General features: G+C 48.9%; 1 protein-coding gene across 1 annotated transcript; it reads right to left on the reverse strand.

Annotated features, from left to right (window-relative positions):
- Nucleotides 1-1,220: 1,220 nt before the first annotated feature.
- Nucleotides 1,221-14,820, reverse strand: MPL (MPL proto-oncogene, thrombopoietin receptor). Its single transcript, XM_027108856.1, has 11 exons — nucleotides 14,244-14,820; nucleotides 13,725-13,903; nucleotides 12,912-13,210; nucleotides 12,348-12,510; nucleotides 11,965-12,091; nucleotides 7,602-7,783; nucleotides 7,297-7,439; nucleotides 5,232-5,391; nucleotides 4,942-5,038; nucleotides 2,778-2,865; nucleotides 1,221-2,563 (listed from the first exon to the last, which is right to left on the reverse strand). The coding sequence occupies exons 1-11, from the start codon at nucleotides 14,606-14,608 to the stop codon at nucleotides 2,276-2,278; spliced, it is 2,091 nt and encodes a 696-aa protein (XP_026964657.1). The 5' UTR covers nucleotides 14,609-14,820; the 3' UTR covers nucleotides 1,221-2,275.
- Between the last annotated feature and the right edge of the window lie 1,751 nt (nucleotides 14,821-16,571).

Below are 16,571 nucleotides of genomic sequence, written 5' to 3' on the forward strand. Positions count from 1 at the left end.
TGGGAGGTTCAGTGGTTTGGATCTCAATCCTAGTTTTGAGTCCCTAGGAGTAGAGTCGGAGCCTTGAACGTGGCTTGGGGAAGGAATTATGGAAAGTGAGTATACCGGATGTCATCCATTTGTCCCATCCAGGTCCACTCTTCATCCTCTACTCTGCCCTGTGCCCTGTGAGGCTGACTCACATGGCCTGCGTCAATGGACTCCCTTGGGCTCTGGTGTCTGTTTGTATTCCACCAACGGGAGGATGTTATGGGTTAAATTGTGTCTCTCCCCGCCAAAATTTATACGTTGCATACTTAAGCCCCAGTACTTCAGAGTGTGACCTTACTTGGAAATAGGGTCACTCCAGGTATAATTAGTTGACTTGAGGTCATTTAGGTGGGCCCTAATCCAGTATGACTGGCGTCCTTGTAAACTGGAAGAGTCTGGACACAGACACACACAGGGAGAGTACCATGTGAAGACGAAAGCAGAGGTGTAGGTGATGCTTCTACCATCCAAACACTGAAGATTGCCAGGACACCCCCAGAAGCTAGCGGAGAGGCATGGAACAGATTCTTCCTCACGGCTCTCAGGAGCAACCAACCCTGCTGACACCTTGAATTTCTAGCCTCCAGAACTAAGAGATAATAAACATCTGTTGTTTAAGCCACCAGGTTTGCAGTACTTTGTAAGGGCAGATGGAGGAGATCAGGAGATCAGAGAGTGAGGTTTGGGGGAAGGGGAGGGCAGACATGAGCTATTTGTTCCCCTGGCTCCGTCCCTGCCATATCCCCACAGGTTGGCTGTAGCTCTCTGCCACAGCTCCTGTCAGGCGGCCCTCTCTGTAGCTACTCTCTCCCTGTCTCATAACTACTCTCTCCCGTTACCCCTCGATGCCCAGGGTGGGGTGCGGTGGGTACCGGCTCCCAGCTGTTGTTAGCCCCGGGTTACTGCACTATTCCTTGATGGTTTTCCTAAATCCTGCCTCATCTTTATAAATATGCCCTTTATTAAACTCTCATCCAGATACCCAGACTGAGTGCGTCATCTATTTCTGCCAAGACCCTGACTGACACAGTGGGTATATTTGGAGTCAGCAAAAAATACTGTTTGCTTGAGAATTTGAATGGGTCAGGGGAATCCATAATCAGAATGGCTAAGCACATTTACTGCTGCATGTGAATGGCAGAGAGGATGAGAGGCATGGGGTTAAGGCGGCATTGTCCAGAAAGATTTCCTTCATTTAGAAAACATTTATTGAAGGCCTGCTACCATGCACCAAGCACTACTCCAGGTGCTGGGGGGTGGGGGTTGAGGGAAGACAAATAAATCACAGCCCTTGCCCTCAAGGAGCTCACAATCTAGTAACAGAAGACAGACATGTAAACGGTTACTTGCATAAACCATTACAGGTGCTGTAGTAGAGGTCTGGGCTGGAGATAAGAACTTTGGAATGGTCAGCATATAGGGAAGGCAATGAGAACCGATGGGATTGGAGACTGTTAAGAATGGACTCTTGAGGGACTGCAGTAATTAAGGAGTGGAAGAGATTCCAGGATAAGACTAGGAAGGAATAATTACCATAGTTTAGGCATATCAAACACTTACTATGTCCTAGTTACTGTGCTTTACTTAGATTATCTCACTAAATGCTCTTTACAACTCTGTGGGGTTCTGTTATTATCCCTGTTTTATAGATGAGAAAATTAAGGCTCAAAGACTTTACTTGCTCAAGGCCACACAGCTAGCAAATGGGAAAGACAGGAATTGAACCCAGCTCTGACTCCAGAGCTTATGCTCTTAACTATTAGTATACTCAGAGAGGCCCTAGCAGAGCCAGGAGAGATGGTGATGTATGCAAGCCATGGAGGAGAGAATTTAAAGGAGAAATGAGTAGTCACCATGACAAATGACAACAGAGAGATCAAATGGATTGAGAATTAACAAAATCTGATTGGATCTTGTGATGAGAAAAATTTGAGGTGAGTTTTGCCTGAGTAGTTTCATTAGCAGAGTGGTAGTAGGGGAATGGATTGAAGTAGTCTGAGGAGCAAATGGGAGTCAGGAAGTGGAGACTCCTTTTCAAGGAGTTTGGCATTAAAGAGGAGAGAGAAAGGAGGTGAAATTTAGAGAAGCTTAGTCAAATGAGCCTTGTCCTGGATTAATGTCAGCAGCAGTACTGAAAGATCAGTGTTATGAAGCCCAGCTAGGAGGGTAGACAACCGGGAAGGACGTGAGGTCTGAGATGGTTGTGTGTTGGGATGGGGTGGGTAGGGAAGTTCAGAAGGAAGGACTAGAGGGTTTGGATCTGTCCAGGGTACTGGGAGCGAGGGGCCTGCCAGCAGCTGAGTGGTAAGTAGGAATGGTTGGCGATGTGAGTGGTGCAGTAGGACCCTGTCTCAGCCATGCGTGGGCACACAGACAGGGGCATGGTCCCCAGGCAAGAAGGCTGCAATCCTCGGTAATCCATCTGGGCCTGGGAGGAACATAGGGGCAAGGGAGTCTTCTCTGAGGACCTGGGTACAATTTCAAGGAGGCTGGGTTCCACTTCCTCACAGGCATCTGAGACTGCAGCCTTGGGCTGGGAGAGATGGGAGAGGGGGGGAAGGGGTCTGGATTAGAGCAGGTCCTGTGGGAGCAGGACCTGGATTGTGTAGAAAGGAGGGTTCGGCTGGAGGTAGGGCCCAGGGATGGTATGCTGGTGGGCAAGGGCCTTGGAAAAGTTGTGTGGTAGGGCAAGGATCCAGCTCCACACAGGGCTGGTGGTGGGTGGTAGAGAGCAGGGGTGCACTCACCGGACTCAGGGCTGCAGTATCCCTAAGGTACTGGCCTAGGACCCGGTGCAGGTCTGGAACTGAGGGCCACAGGGCATGCCTCAGGCTCCTTGAGGAGAAGGAAGAGAAGGAGACTGAGTTGTGGGAGTGAGTTAGGAGGGGAGCCCTGAGGGGGGACCGTGGGGGGAGGCAGTGAGGTGGGGGAGCACGCTTGGAGAGGTAACAGTGTAGTCAAGGCAGTAAAGTAAGGTAGTGGAGCATAGGTGAAAAGGAAACCTCTGGTGGTGGAAGGAACTCAGCAGTGCGGAGGTTCAAAAAAGGGATTTGAGTGTCCTCAAACACTCCTGCCTCAGGGCCTTTGCACTTCCTGTTCTCTCTGCCTGGAACACTTGATTTGTTCCCTCACTTCATTTAGGTTTCTGCTCAGACGTCGTCCTGACAGAGAGGCCTTCCCCGACTGCCCTAAAATAGAACCACCTCCCTTCCCCATCACTCTCTGTCTCCTGCTCTGCTTACTTTTCTTTATAGCGCTTGACTTATTGTGTATTTATTAGATCCTTATATATATCACATATACGAGAATGTAAACTCCATGAGAGCAAAGAGTTTGTCTATTTGCTCACTCCTGTAGCTCCAGGGTGTAGAACAGTGTCTGGCTCATAATAGGTTCTCAAGAAATTAGTTGAATGAATGAATGGAGAGAACCAATGGGGCTTTTATTAAGTTACTGGGGGAGGTGGTCTCTCCAGGAAGAACATGGATTAAGGTATGTTGGGGGAACCTCCAATTCCTTAGGCTCATATTTCCACATGGAGGGACTTTAGCTGAACGACATTTCAGGCCTCTTCTGTGACCTCACTCGTATCTCTCCAGGGAAGGAGGAGTGATGTATCTGGTGAATTGGGGAAAAGGAACTGAGTACGCCTGGTTCAGCAGCACCACCTCCCTCCTCTCTCCCAACTGTTTTGTTGGAGCTGGCTACTTGCATAGAGGCTGCATTGCGGTCTGCTCATACATATGAGTGGATTAAAAGCTCAAAGACATGTTCAAGGAGAGATGCAGCACAGAAGAGGGGCATCTAATCTAGCCTAGGGTCATCTAAAGAGGCCACGTGCAGGAGTTACCTTCTGAGCTGAGTCTTCAAGAATCGAGAGATGTTACCAACTGAAGGACTGAGGACTGGATTCTGTCCTTCATGTTTATAACTTCCAATGACATTTCTCCTCAGCCTTAGTCTCCCCACACAAACAAGTCATTCATTAATAACATTTATTTAAGTGTGTGCTATTTAGCAGGCCCTGTGCTATAGATTTAAGGATGACCAAGTAAAGCATAGGGAAGACAGATAAAGAAATGAATGCAGTAAAATGCTTCTGGTACTATGGAAGAAGTCTGCATTGGGGCACAAAGAAAGTAGCCAATAGGGGAAGGTCAGGAAAGGTTTCCTAGGAGTTGGGGAAGAAAGTTATTTATAGATAAATGGGTATTAGTCATCCAGGGAGGATATTCCTGGCAGACGGGACATTATGTGCAAAGGCCCTGAGAAGTAGAATCTCTTGACTTGGGGAGGAAATCACCAACAGTCTGGCAAGGCTGATGCACATGGTGGGAGGGTGGAAATCCCGGCAGGGGCCAGATTTTGCACAGCCTTCCTTGTCATTCTAGCGTCTGGACTTTATCCTGGGGCGCTAATAATGTGACATAAGGAGGTGGAGTGACAAGTTCACGTGTGCAGTTTTAGAAAGATTATTCTGATGGCTGCGTTAGGCTAGATTGGAGGGAGAAGGGGCTCCGTTTTGGGGAGTCAGGTAGTGCCTGTACCGCTAGAGAAAGAGGGCTATTGTTTGAGCGAGCTTTAGGAGGTGGAATGACCAGACCAGACTGGATAAGGGCGAGGGTGGCGCCTAAGTGTTCCGGCTTGGGTGACAGGGGGACAGTAGCCTTTTTACTGAGATGAGGAGTCAGAAGGTGGGCCTGTTTGGGGTGTCCCGTATAGTGGGCATGTTAGAGTGTAAGGAGGCAGTGCGACTCCCGGGGAAGACGCGCTGGGAGCAGCTGACGCCACAGGTGTGGACGTGGGACTGTCCGGAGAGCAGGTGACATAGAGTGACGCGGGGATGCTTCCTTAGAGGCCGCTGGCCTCGCCCGGACCACGGCCCCGTCTCCCGCCTGACCGGAGCGGTACCTGTAGTGCGCAGGAAACTGCCACCTCAGCAGCAGCAGGCCCAGGAGGGCGCTGACGCCCAGCACCAGGAGCAGAGCGGTCACCAAAAAGATCCAGGCTAATGGACAAAAGCAGTCAGATCTCGGGGGGCCACGCCTGGCAGGAGCCCCCCTCCCCGGTCCGCCAGGCCCCACCCCTCGCCGCCCCGGGGCGCCGGGTAAGTCGGCTCAGCCGCGGCCCCACCCCTCGCTGCGCCGGCGCCCCTCCGCTCGCGCAGGCGCTGACCGCCTTTGCTCTGGCTCGGCCCTCACCGGTTTCGGAGGCGGTTTCCACCCTCACTGGGTCGGACCAGGCGCTCCAGGGCCCATGGAAGGTGGGGCCGTGGAGCCTGGCGCGCAGCTGTACACGGTAGCGGGAGCGCGGGCGCAGCTCTAAGGTCTCTCCCTGGGCCCCGAGAGGCGGCTCCAGCACCTGCGCAGAGGAGAAGCGGGCGGGTGGTCAGGCTCCCGGTCCGGGTGGGCCGGCGTCGGGGCCTCTAGAACTCGGCATCTGTTTGACCGAAATCCTACCGCGTTGAGTCCCCGGGGATTTCCCCCAGAGAGCCTCGCTGGCAGAAAACGGTCATCCCGGCGGAAGCTGGCTGGAGAGAACACCAGGACAGAGAGCCTCGCCCTGCCTGCGGCCTCGCCCAGCCTGGCGCGGTACACCCCCGTCACACAGACTCATCTACACAGAGTACTACTCATCCTGACACATACACATACGATAAACCGACAGAGATCTGGTACACACACAGTAACCAGGCACGCACCAGACCAGGTCGGCCGATGGAAACCCCGGACACGCTCAGATACTCGGAGCCACGTAGACCAGGCCACAAATAACATCCTCTGAGTAGAGGATGCCAGCACTGTGCTAGGTGCTGGGGGTACGAGGAGAGATTCCAAGCACAGGGAACAAGAATCGTGTGTACAAGCAGGGAGACATTATTAACTTGATCAGTTAGCAAACATGAAGAGTAAGACACCCAAACAAGTAAATAGTTACAAGAAAGAATTAGTGCAATAATAATGATATAAGTAAGGTACCACGGGAGCACCAAGAAGAGTGTAATGCTGCCTGTTGCTTGATTGGAGGTTACAGAGTGTTCTGTGTACTAAGAGCATGCATGGGCCGGCTGGATGGTCAAAGGTGAGGTTAAGCCAGTGGTAGTAGGGACATGAGACCTATTAGTACAATAAACTCAACTAATTTTTGATAAATAGAGGGAAGGGAAAAGGGAGAAGAGTCAAAGATAATTCCAGACTCGGGTAACTGGGTAAGTGTTGGTGCCACTGTCAGAGACAAGGAACAGGAGAGGTAAGTCTGAGGAAGAAATGCTGTATGGTTCTATTTTATTAGTTCAACAACAGTCAGAAATTATGAGTGGTAATGTCAGAGTAGTGGTTTCCTTGGAGGGTGTGCGTATGTGACCTGCGGGCGTGAGACGCTTCTGGGGTGCTAGAAGTAATCTCTGTCTTGATCTGGGTAATGGTTACATGGCTGTATACACATGTACAAATTAATCAGTGGTATATTTAAGATTTGTGTTACTTTATGTAACTTATACTTCAGTAAAAAAGTAAAATAAGTTTGGGGAAGTAGATGAGTTCAGTTTTGGATATACTGAGTCTGAAATGCCCTGGGGGCTTTTAGATAGAGCTGTCTGGTAAGAAGTTGTATATACATGTGGTGAATGAGAATAAAAGTAAAGAAAGAAACTAATATTTAATGAATATTGAGCACCTTCTATCTGCCAGACAGTATGCTAAATATTTATATATTTAATTTTTACTGTAACTCTGGAAAGTACATAGCTTTATCCCCATTTCACCAGTGAGGAAATTGAGACTTCAAAAATTTACGTAATTCACCTATGGTATAGAAGTTCCTTTTCATATGGGTGTTGGAATGATAAGTTTGGGATGGTTAACGTATAGTCATTGAAACCACAGAGCTGAAGCACTCACTTAGGGAGAGCATATATATTTATCTAGAGGAGAAAAGAGTCTAGGATGGGACTGTTGGAAGCACAACCTATTAAGGAAGTGTAGAAAGGAGGAGCCAGGAAAAGAGCGAGGAGGTTCAGTCAGAGAGGTGGTACGAGAATCAGGAGAGACTGATATCCCAAAAGCAAAGGAAGGAGAAAATTTTAAATAGGAGTAGTCAGCATGTCAGATGCCAAAGAGAGATTAAGATACCAGCTGAATCAGATAAAACATAGATAAACAAGCTCAGACGTGAATACACAGACACCTTCACTCCTGATAACAGATACAGTGAAAGTCAGGGATACCCTGATTATGAGGTCTGGGGGCATTTGTTCCTTGACTGTACCTTCCAGTCCTGATGGCCTTCTCCTGTGTATCGGAGCTGATAGCAGGTCTCTTGTGCTGCCCAGGGTGATGGGTGCTGCCATTCCAGTTCCAGCTGCCCGCTGGAGACCTCCCTCCAGTGTAAGTTTGGAGTGGGAATGAGCACTACAGGGACATCAGCAGGGACTGGCCTAAGCCCTTCTGTGCATGAGACATCATGTCACCAGGGCCACGGGTCAGAAGTATCAGAGTTGGTGATCCTGGGCATGGGGTCAGATATGGTAGAGGTGGGAACTACGTGGGAGGAGAAGGGGAGAAAGTTCTTACCAGCCTGATGGATCCAGAAAGGGGAGCCCAGGTAGCTGTGAATGGCACCCTGGGCTGTGGTCACCTCCACAAGGATGTGAATAGCACTGTCATTTCGTGACTTGAAGTGGCAGCGGGAGAACTGGGAGGGCTGTGATCCTGGATTTTTCTTCTGCTCTTCACACTTCTCCCAGACGGGGTCCCTACGAATCAGTCCCATAGAGTCATTGAATCAGGCTTGCCTCAGAGACTAATCCTCATATCCCCCATCCCACAGGGGACTGGATTATAATCTAACTTGTTCTTTGGATGGGCCTACAGGGCTTTCTCTCCCGTGTCATAATGTTTGGTTTTCTGAGGTTTGTTTTGGTGTCCAGCCTCTTCTTGAGAAAAGAGCTAGATGAGATAGGAAAATAGCATATGGGCTATAGAGTTTGGGTCTTGGCTTATTGGTGTATAACTCTGGGCAAATTACTTGATTTATCTCTGCCTCAGTTTCCTCATTTGTGAAATGGGTTAATAATGCCTACTTTGAATGTTATTATTTCAGAGATCAAAGAGCTTTCATCTTTCTGGAGGAAAACATGTTTTTAAACTGTTCTCATCAGGCGGCCCTCTTAGTCACCTCTAAATGTTATTTTATTAATAGATTATTACAACAGCCTCCTAACTGGCTTTTCTGCCTCCATTTCTGCCACTCCCTTCAGTTTACTCTCCACACAGCAACAAGATCCAAAGTGTTGATCTGATAATGTCCAGAATATCTGACACATCTGTCCATTTATTTTGATCTTTACTGCAGCTGCATTAGATGAAACCATTATCCATTGCCTGGATTAAGGCAAATTTCTAACTGGTGATCCTGCTTCCACTCTTACTTCTTTTTAATTGCACAAAGAAACATCTTTTTGAAATGTAAATCATATCATGTCACTCTTTTGCTTAAAATCCTTCAATGACTCCCCATCCCCCTTGGAATAAAATCCAAACTCCATACCAGAGCCTATAGGACTCCATACGGTTGAGTTCCTCCTTCCCTCCCCATTCTCACCTCCTACAATTCTCATACCAGTTTACCACCCTTCATGCACACAGGCCTTCTCTCTGTGCAGCAGATATACCAGATGAACTGTCTTTGCAGCTCACCTTGTCCTGGGTTGCCCTGCCTCTAGATCTCACGTGACTCACTTCTTCTTGCCACTTGGGTCTCAGCTCACCTGTCACGTCCTTGGCAAGGCTTTCTCCGACCACTCAGGTGAAAATAGCACCCCTCCCCCACCCTCCCACTTAGTCTCTATCATATAACCTTGTTCCTTTATTTCTTTACTTGTTTCTCACCCCCCCTTCCCTTCTCCCGACTAAAATGGAAACCCCAACAATGCCGGAAGCTTTTCTGTTTTGTCACTCTATCCCCAGTGCCTGGAACATAGTCGCCTTCGATAATTGTTTATTGAACAAATAAATCCTGTCTCCTTCCTGATTATAACCCCTAAATGACTAGCTATTACTAAAATTATTTATCATTTTATATATTTTTATGTTTACTAATTTATTCAACAAATAATTGATACTATGTGCCAGGCACTGTGATAGGCCCTATGAATACAAAGAGTAATAATTTTCAAGGACCTGTCATTTCAATGGGAAAGGTAGAAAAACAAACAGATGATATTTTTCTGTGATGTGCACGAGCTGGCTTGGGAATATCAAGGAGGATCATCTAACCCAGATGGGGAGGGTCAGAGGATAGTTCCCGTGCAAGGTAGTGCTTAGACTGAGTCCTGGACTCTAAACAGGACAGACGAAGGGGACAGACAGACATCCCAGGCACATGCTTGTGCACAGATAAGAGATATGGTACTCTGGGGGGAATTCTAAGTGGTGCAGAATGCTTTTAGCATAGAGGGTCTGGTGGGGGGTGGTAAATGTGAGCAGACCAAGGTCATGGATGGCCTTATTGCCTTTCTAAGGAGCGTAAACTTAATCTTGCAGTCATGATGGAGACATTTAAAGATTTTAAACAGGAATTGTCATCATTAGCTTTGTACTTTAGGAAAGTCACTCTAACTGCAGTTTGTAAGAGAGGACTTGTGAGGGTGCACTAGAAGCAGAGAAATTTATTAGGACAATGTTATGGTATTTTACATGCAAAGTTATGAGGATCTGAAAGTAGGGTTGTGGTAGTTGGGGTAGAGGGAAATAGATGGATTCAAGGGATACTGTACAGGTAGAAATGACAAGCGTTTCTGATTGGATATGGAGGGTGTAGAAATGGCAGAAGTTCAGGGTGGAAAACTGATTTGATAGCAGGATGGACAAGAAGAGGAGGAGCAGGTTTTGGTAGGGAACATGTGAATTCGGTTTTGCCACCTTTTGATCCATTCATGGCCCCTCCATACTATGGAAATCTGTGCAGTTATTAAAAAGAATGAGTTACATCTTTTTGTAATGATCTCCAAGACATATTTTTAAGTAAAAAAGTAAGTTACTAAATCATACATATAATGTGATCCAATTTATATTGAAAATTGAATATTGTGTATAGACATATGTAAATGCATGTAAAATCTGGAAGAATACATTAAAACTGTTAATAGTGGTTTTTTTCATTATTCATTCATTCAACAATTTTTTTTTTACTGAGCATCTACTGTATTCCAGGCACCGTGTGAGTTGAGAACATATTGGTGAGTAAAAGCAGACACTGACTTTGCCCTCATGGATCATGTATAGTCAAGATCAGCCTTTCTCAACTGGAGCTCTGAGACAGAATTTTGTCATCAATCAAATAACCATGGAACTTCCCTGATGGCACAGTGGTTAAGAATCTGCCTGCCAATGCAGGGGACACGTGTTTGATCCCTGGTCCAGGAAGATCCCACATGCAGCGGAGTAACTAAGCCCACGAGCCACAACTACTGAGCCCACGTGCCGCAACTACTGAAGCCCGCACGCCTAGAGCCCGTGCTCTGCAACAAGAGAAGCCGCTGCAATGAGAAGCCCTCGTACTGCAACAAAGAGTAGCCCCCACTCACCGCAACTAGAGAAAGCCTGCGTACAGCAACGAAGACCCAACGCAGCCAAAAGAAAAAAACTATGTGAGGTATCAATGTAAAATTGTAACTATTATAAGTATTTAAGAAGGAGAGGTACGTGGTACAACAAGGATGTATAATAGTGCCATTGGACCTAAGGAGGAAGGTCAGGGGAGGGCTCCCTGAGGAGGTGACATTTGAGTTGAGATCTGAAGGATAAATAAAGGTTAAGTAAAGATAGGAGAGTTGGGTAAACAGCATGTGCAAAGATCCAGAGGCAGGAGGGGACATGGCAGGTCGGGGGGAACCAAAATAGGCCAGTACTGGAGCACAGAGCACAAAAGGCAGCATAGTATAAGATGAAACTGAAGGCATTGGTAGGGGCTGAGCCTTTTAGAACTTTACACGGTCACAGTAGTGTTCTCTTCTTTGTCCTAAGATCAATGGAAGCTGTGGACCTTGGAAGAGTTTTAAGCAGAGGATGTATTTATTTTTGCACTTTTATTTCTTTATTTATTTTTAAAGATTTCTTTTGATGTGGGCCGTTTTTAAAGTCTTTATTGAATTTGTTACAATACTGCTTCTGTTTTATGTTTTGGTTTTTTTGGCCGCGAGGCATGTGGGATCTTAGCTCCCCGACCAGGGATCGAACCCGCACCCCCTACATTGGAAGGCGAAGTCTTAACCACTGGACCGCCAGGGCAGTCCCTATTTTTTGCACTTTTAGAAACTCACTCCAGCTCCTGTGTGGAGAATGTTTTGGAGGACCCAAGAAGTGATCAGTTAATAAGACTTCTCAATAGCCTGAGTGAGAGATGATGATGGCTTGTACTAGGATGATGGCAGTGAAGAAGAAAAGTGGACAGATTCTAGAGAGGTTTAACAGGTAAAATCAGTAAGACTTGGTTATATACTTGATATGAAGGAAGTAACAGGTCAGTGAGGTGTTTGGTGGAAATTCTTGAAGGCCAGGCGAAGTTTTGATTGGATCTGATAGATAGTGAAAAGCTGCAGTACATATTTGAGTAGGGAAAGGCCATGCAAAGTTTGAGTTTAACAAAAGCCAGTCTGTCAGCAGCATGGGGGGTAAATCGGAGGTAGATGAGAATGTAGGCTGTTGGAATGGTCCAGGTGACATGATTATAGCTGCATGAAACCAAGGCATTCCCAGCGAGTATGAAGAGAGGTTGAAAAGATACAATACCCATTGGAGGATGAGAGCATGGAGGCTGTTTGGTTTGGCGGACAAGGGAGGGGAGTGAAGAGGACCAGGACAATCTCTCCCTTCTTTCTGCAAGGTTGTGCTTCTCTCCCATGACATCAAGCTCAGTCAGCAGTTCAGTTCTCACCTGTCTCTGGGGCAGCACCCTGCCCTGCTGTGGTAGAAGAAGCCTTGGGAGCTAGCATGGTCCTGTTGCTGCCACTGACAGGTAACATTCTTCAGGTCCAAGGTAAAGCATTGCAGTCCAATTTCCACTGGGGTCAGAGAAGGAAGTCCCATCAGAGCCCACGTGCTCCTACTCTATAGGGTGTCCAGATCATCTTTACACACATAACTTGGAACATTTACTCCTATTCTGTCTTCTCTCCCTGAACATAGTTCATTCTGTCCAGTGGCAAGTTTGAGGTCATCAGGAAGGACCATGGTTTGCAGAGCTTCCATATCCAGCCCAGGCCTCTCTAGAGATCTTTTCTATCTCCTCCCCATCTCCCCATTCCTTTGTTGACTCACCTGCATCCCCAGGCAGGTCCACGGTCACAGGGAGGGACCAAGATCCCCAAGAGCCACGGAGGGAGACCCCATCAGGTTGGCTGCGTAGCTGGAGCCAGTAGGAGTTCCCAGGCTGGAGCCCTGAGAGGAGGCAGCTTCCACCCTTCACTGTCAGAGATGGAGCCTTGGGAGAAGAATCCCAGCCTCAGAATCTAGGTCTGCCTCTCAGCCGAGAGAGCCTCCACCTCTTATATCTGAAGCCCCACAACATGCCTGTGGAGAGACACTCAGTTCTTCACCAGATAGATATGCACACAGGCTGGGAGCCAGGTCAGTGGGTTTCGGGTGGAGTGCAGGGCTTTTTAGGGAAATCCCCATTAACCTGGAGGCCTGAAGCTCTCAATCTTGTTGGTATGAATGACCCAAAGTGGGAGATCCCTAAATAGACATGGCTCCTAATCAGAGCCTATACTAACTCTCTAAGGACCAACCCAGTCTGGAATCCCCGAAGTATGGCCTATCCTTTCTTGGGGGCAGAATTGTGGGCAGGAGATCGGGAGGTGGAGCAGAAGAAGGCCAGGATACTTCTCTAGTTGTGGGGGTCTGCTCTGGTACATCCTGTTGGGGCATCACGGGCTGAGCACATGGAGACTCGTCCGGAGCTGGGGCTAGGTTTGGTCTCCGCAGAGCTGGGCAGCAGGTTTCTGTGGACAGCAGCAGTGTGACTGTGGGACCCGTGGAGTTCCTTGGATCCTTGGGGCCATAGCGGAGTTCGTGCCTCAGAAATTCACTGATTTCGGGAGCTGGGACCTCCCAGCTGATCTGAAGTTCCCCTGGCTGGCTCCCTCCCGTGGCCTTGATGAGGCTGGGGGGACCTGGCAGGCCTGAAGGTGAGACAGGGCGCGTGAGAACTCTTTGGGGGCCACCGTCTACAGCTCAACCCACGGACTGTGGAGCGGGGATGCTGGAGGCTGGATTGAGGGCAGCCCTGGGGGCAGGGCAGGGAGGCTCCTCATCCTGTTCCTGTCCTCAGAACAGTGACCTCATTGCACGTTTGTTAGGCTCGGTGCTCCTCAAGAGCAGGGACCTCTCTTCATCTGTGCATCCTTTCCACCTAGCACAGTGCCTGGCACACGGTAGGTATTCTGTAACTGATGAATGAGTGAGTCAATGAATAGGTTAATGATGGGAAGGTCAGGGTATCTCTGGTGTGAAATGAAGTCTAGCTCTGGATGCTGAGGCTAAGAGGAATGAGAAGGGGGTCTTGAGGTGCCTCTGGGGGTCTGGTAGTGGGGGGACATCCACATCGTCTTGAAAGAGCACAGCTCAGTCTGATTCTAGGAGCTGGCCTGAGGGCAGCAAACGGGGGGGCCAGGATGACAGGAGGACGGTCCGTACCCACACTATCCACAGAGAGCACCCGCTGGGTCAGATTCTGGTTCAGAAACACGTTCTTCACCCAGAGGTGCAGTTGAGAGAAGAGGCGAACTTCATCCTGGGCTGGAAACTGGCACACGTACCGGGTTCCAAAGGGCAGCACACGCTGGGAACTCAGGGGGCAGGCACGGGGCTTCTCCCTGTGGGCACAGGAGAAGTCCATCCTACCTACACGGCCACCTGTTCAGCCCTGAGGACCCAGGTCTGGGCCCAAACCCAAGTTCTATTTCCAATACTGCCATTTTTCTTCTCAGTGCCTGGGTGAGATTAGGGGTTACGTAGAGGGTGTGAGCTGGGTGTATCCAAAGCACATCTGTTCATTAAGTGGCTACTTAGGGCATGTACTTGGAGGAGTCCTCTGATAGCGCCAAAGGCAGGGAACCTACTGGAATGGGGCTCAGCTGTGGTATGTACAGGACAGATACAGGGGAGTGGTACATACATGGTACATATATATGATATATATGATGCAGCACATACCCTGGGTAGGCATACAGCAGCTGATACATTTCACTGGGCGCTGCTTCTTCCTCATCCCAGAAGCAAGTGAGGTCCTCAAATGTTCGGGAGAAACAGTTCAGGGACTCTGAGTCCGAGGCCAGCAAGGAGGCATCTGAGGAATAGCTGGTGAGTTGGGCTCTGGGTCCTCCCTGGTGTGTTTGTGGGCAAGAGTCGGGGACCAATGGGAGCCTCCTACTTTGCACATCCCCCTCCCAGGGCTCCCTCTTCCTGGGTATAGGTGATCTCCACCCGCCACATACCTCACCTTGGCTGGTGACTTGTGCCAGGTTTTGGGGGGCCGGGAGGAGGCAGGAGATGACCACCAAGAGGGCCCAGGAGGGCATCTTCTCCGGCACTGTGTGCCTGCCTTAGCCCATCCTCCCTGCAGGAAGCCGGGCCCCAATCCCCTCCCGGGCCAGCCCCTCAGGTTCCTGTCAGATACAGCCCCACGTCCTGTCCCTGTCCCTGCCCCTGTGGGGCCCATCCAGACCACACTGGGGCCGGGGGCCAGGGGAGGGGGTGTGGGAGTGGGCAGGAGGGTAGGAAGAATTTGAAAGAGAGGATACAGACCTTTGGTGGGAGGGAGATGGGGGGGTTACATTTTTTTGACCATGTACCAAAAGCAGAGTAAGCCTCTGTGTGTGTCCATGTTCACTGCTGTGGAAGGGTGTATCATGAGCATGGAGAGCAACATTCACTGAGTGCTACTTACAACGCTGCCATGTGTTAAGCACTTTATATCTACTGACTCAGCTAACCCTCACAATAGTCTTATTATTTCCATTAGAGTGATGAGGAAACTGAGATGCAAATAAAGACTTGCCTAAGATGACACACCTCCTAAGAGGTAAAACTCAGGACATCAAGCTTCAGAACCCAAGTGCTTGACAACCATACCAGTGCCGCTGGAAGGTGTAATTTGCCAAGAAATGACTGTCTGCCTTGCAGCTGTGACCAAATGGTGGCTATTTCCACTCTAATAGGTTCTGTCACTTTGTGCACAAATAAACACGTTCTCCTGGGAACTACACAACAGCCTCCATTGTGGGGACCCTCCACAGCTGCCTTTCATCCTTTGCTACTCAAAGTGTGGTCCATGGATCAGCAGCAAGAGCATTCCCTGGGAGTGTCTTACAAATGCAGACTCTTGGGCCCCGCCCCAGACCTTCTAAAACAGAATCTGCACTCTCTCCAAATTCCCAGATGATGCGAATACATATTAAAGCTTGAGACGCTCTGGTCTTCGGTACTTTTATCAGGTTGGCTCAGAATCAAGGGGTGGTTGGTCTCAGTCCTCCAGCTTGAGCTCATCTTCACATTAGTAGCGGAAGAGTGGGTGTGATCCCTTCTCTGTAGCCCAGGCCCCCTCCTGGGACTGCTCTGACTGGTAGCTTTTATGCCGATTCTCAGGAGCTTTGACTCTTGCAGGGCATGGGGCCAGTGTAGACCATATTAACTCCCACATTTAGCCCCTCTGGCTTCAGCTGGGGCGCCCCTTCCTGGCTTTATAGAGTTAGTATCCTCAATATCACTTTTCTCTCTTCCTCCTGAATTAATGCTACTAACAGAGAATTGTGGGAAGGGGTAGGAGGAGGGACATGGAAACCTACAGCTCCCCTGTGAAGTCTTAGCTTCTCTCGCACCATTTCTCTGCAAGAAGTCCCTGAGGCTAGGTTTGTCCCGATTCCTGTTCAGTTCTCAAGTTCCAAGGACCAGCTTCCTTTGCCCAACGGGGGTGACTTTGGACGCCTCTCCCAGACCCCAATCAAGGGCCACCCAACCTCTGCTGGGTCAAGTGAGAGGGGAAACAACTCTAATGTTCATGCAGTCCCATGGCTTTGATGCTGTGTATGTGCTGATGGCTTCAAAATATCTCTAGCTGCGACTCCCCCTCCTGGGGTCTAGATCTGGATCACCAACTGCCTACTTGGCATCTCTGCTTATGTGTCTAATGGGCATCTTATACTTAACGATGGCCAAAATAAAACTCTTGATTCTGGTTCCCACCCCTAAACCTGTTTTGTTTCCTCTAGTCTTACCCACACTGTAAGTGGCACTACCATCTACTCAGTTGATCAAACCAGAAACCTCAGTGCTCCTTGATTCCTGTCTTCCTCTTACCCTACATTCAATTCATTAGCAAGTCCTGCCAGATAGTCAGTCTTTCAAAATGCACCCTGAAGTTGCACCACCTCCACTGCTACCATCCTAGTCCGTCCAAGTCTGGATCACTGAGTAACTTCCTAACTAACTCCACTCTTAACCCCTCCGGCAGATCCTCCACAGAACGGGAGTGAGATGTTTAAA

Source organism: Aethalodelphis obliquidens, unplaced genomic scaffold, assembly GCF_003676395.1.
Source record: "Aethalodelphis obliquidens isolate GAN/ISIS:26980383/991018 unplaced genomic scaffold, ASM367639v1 scaffold9, whole genome shotgun sequence".
Lineage (NCBI taxonomy): Eukaryota > Metazoa > Chordata > Mammalia > Artiodactyla > Delphinidae > Aethalodelphis > Aethalodelphis obliquidens.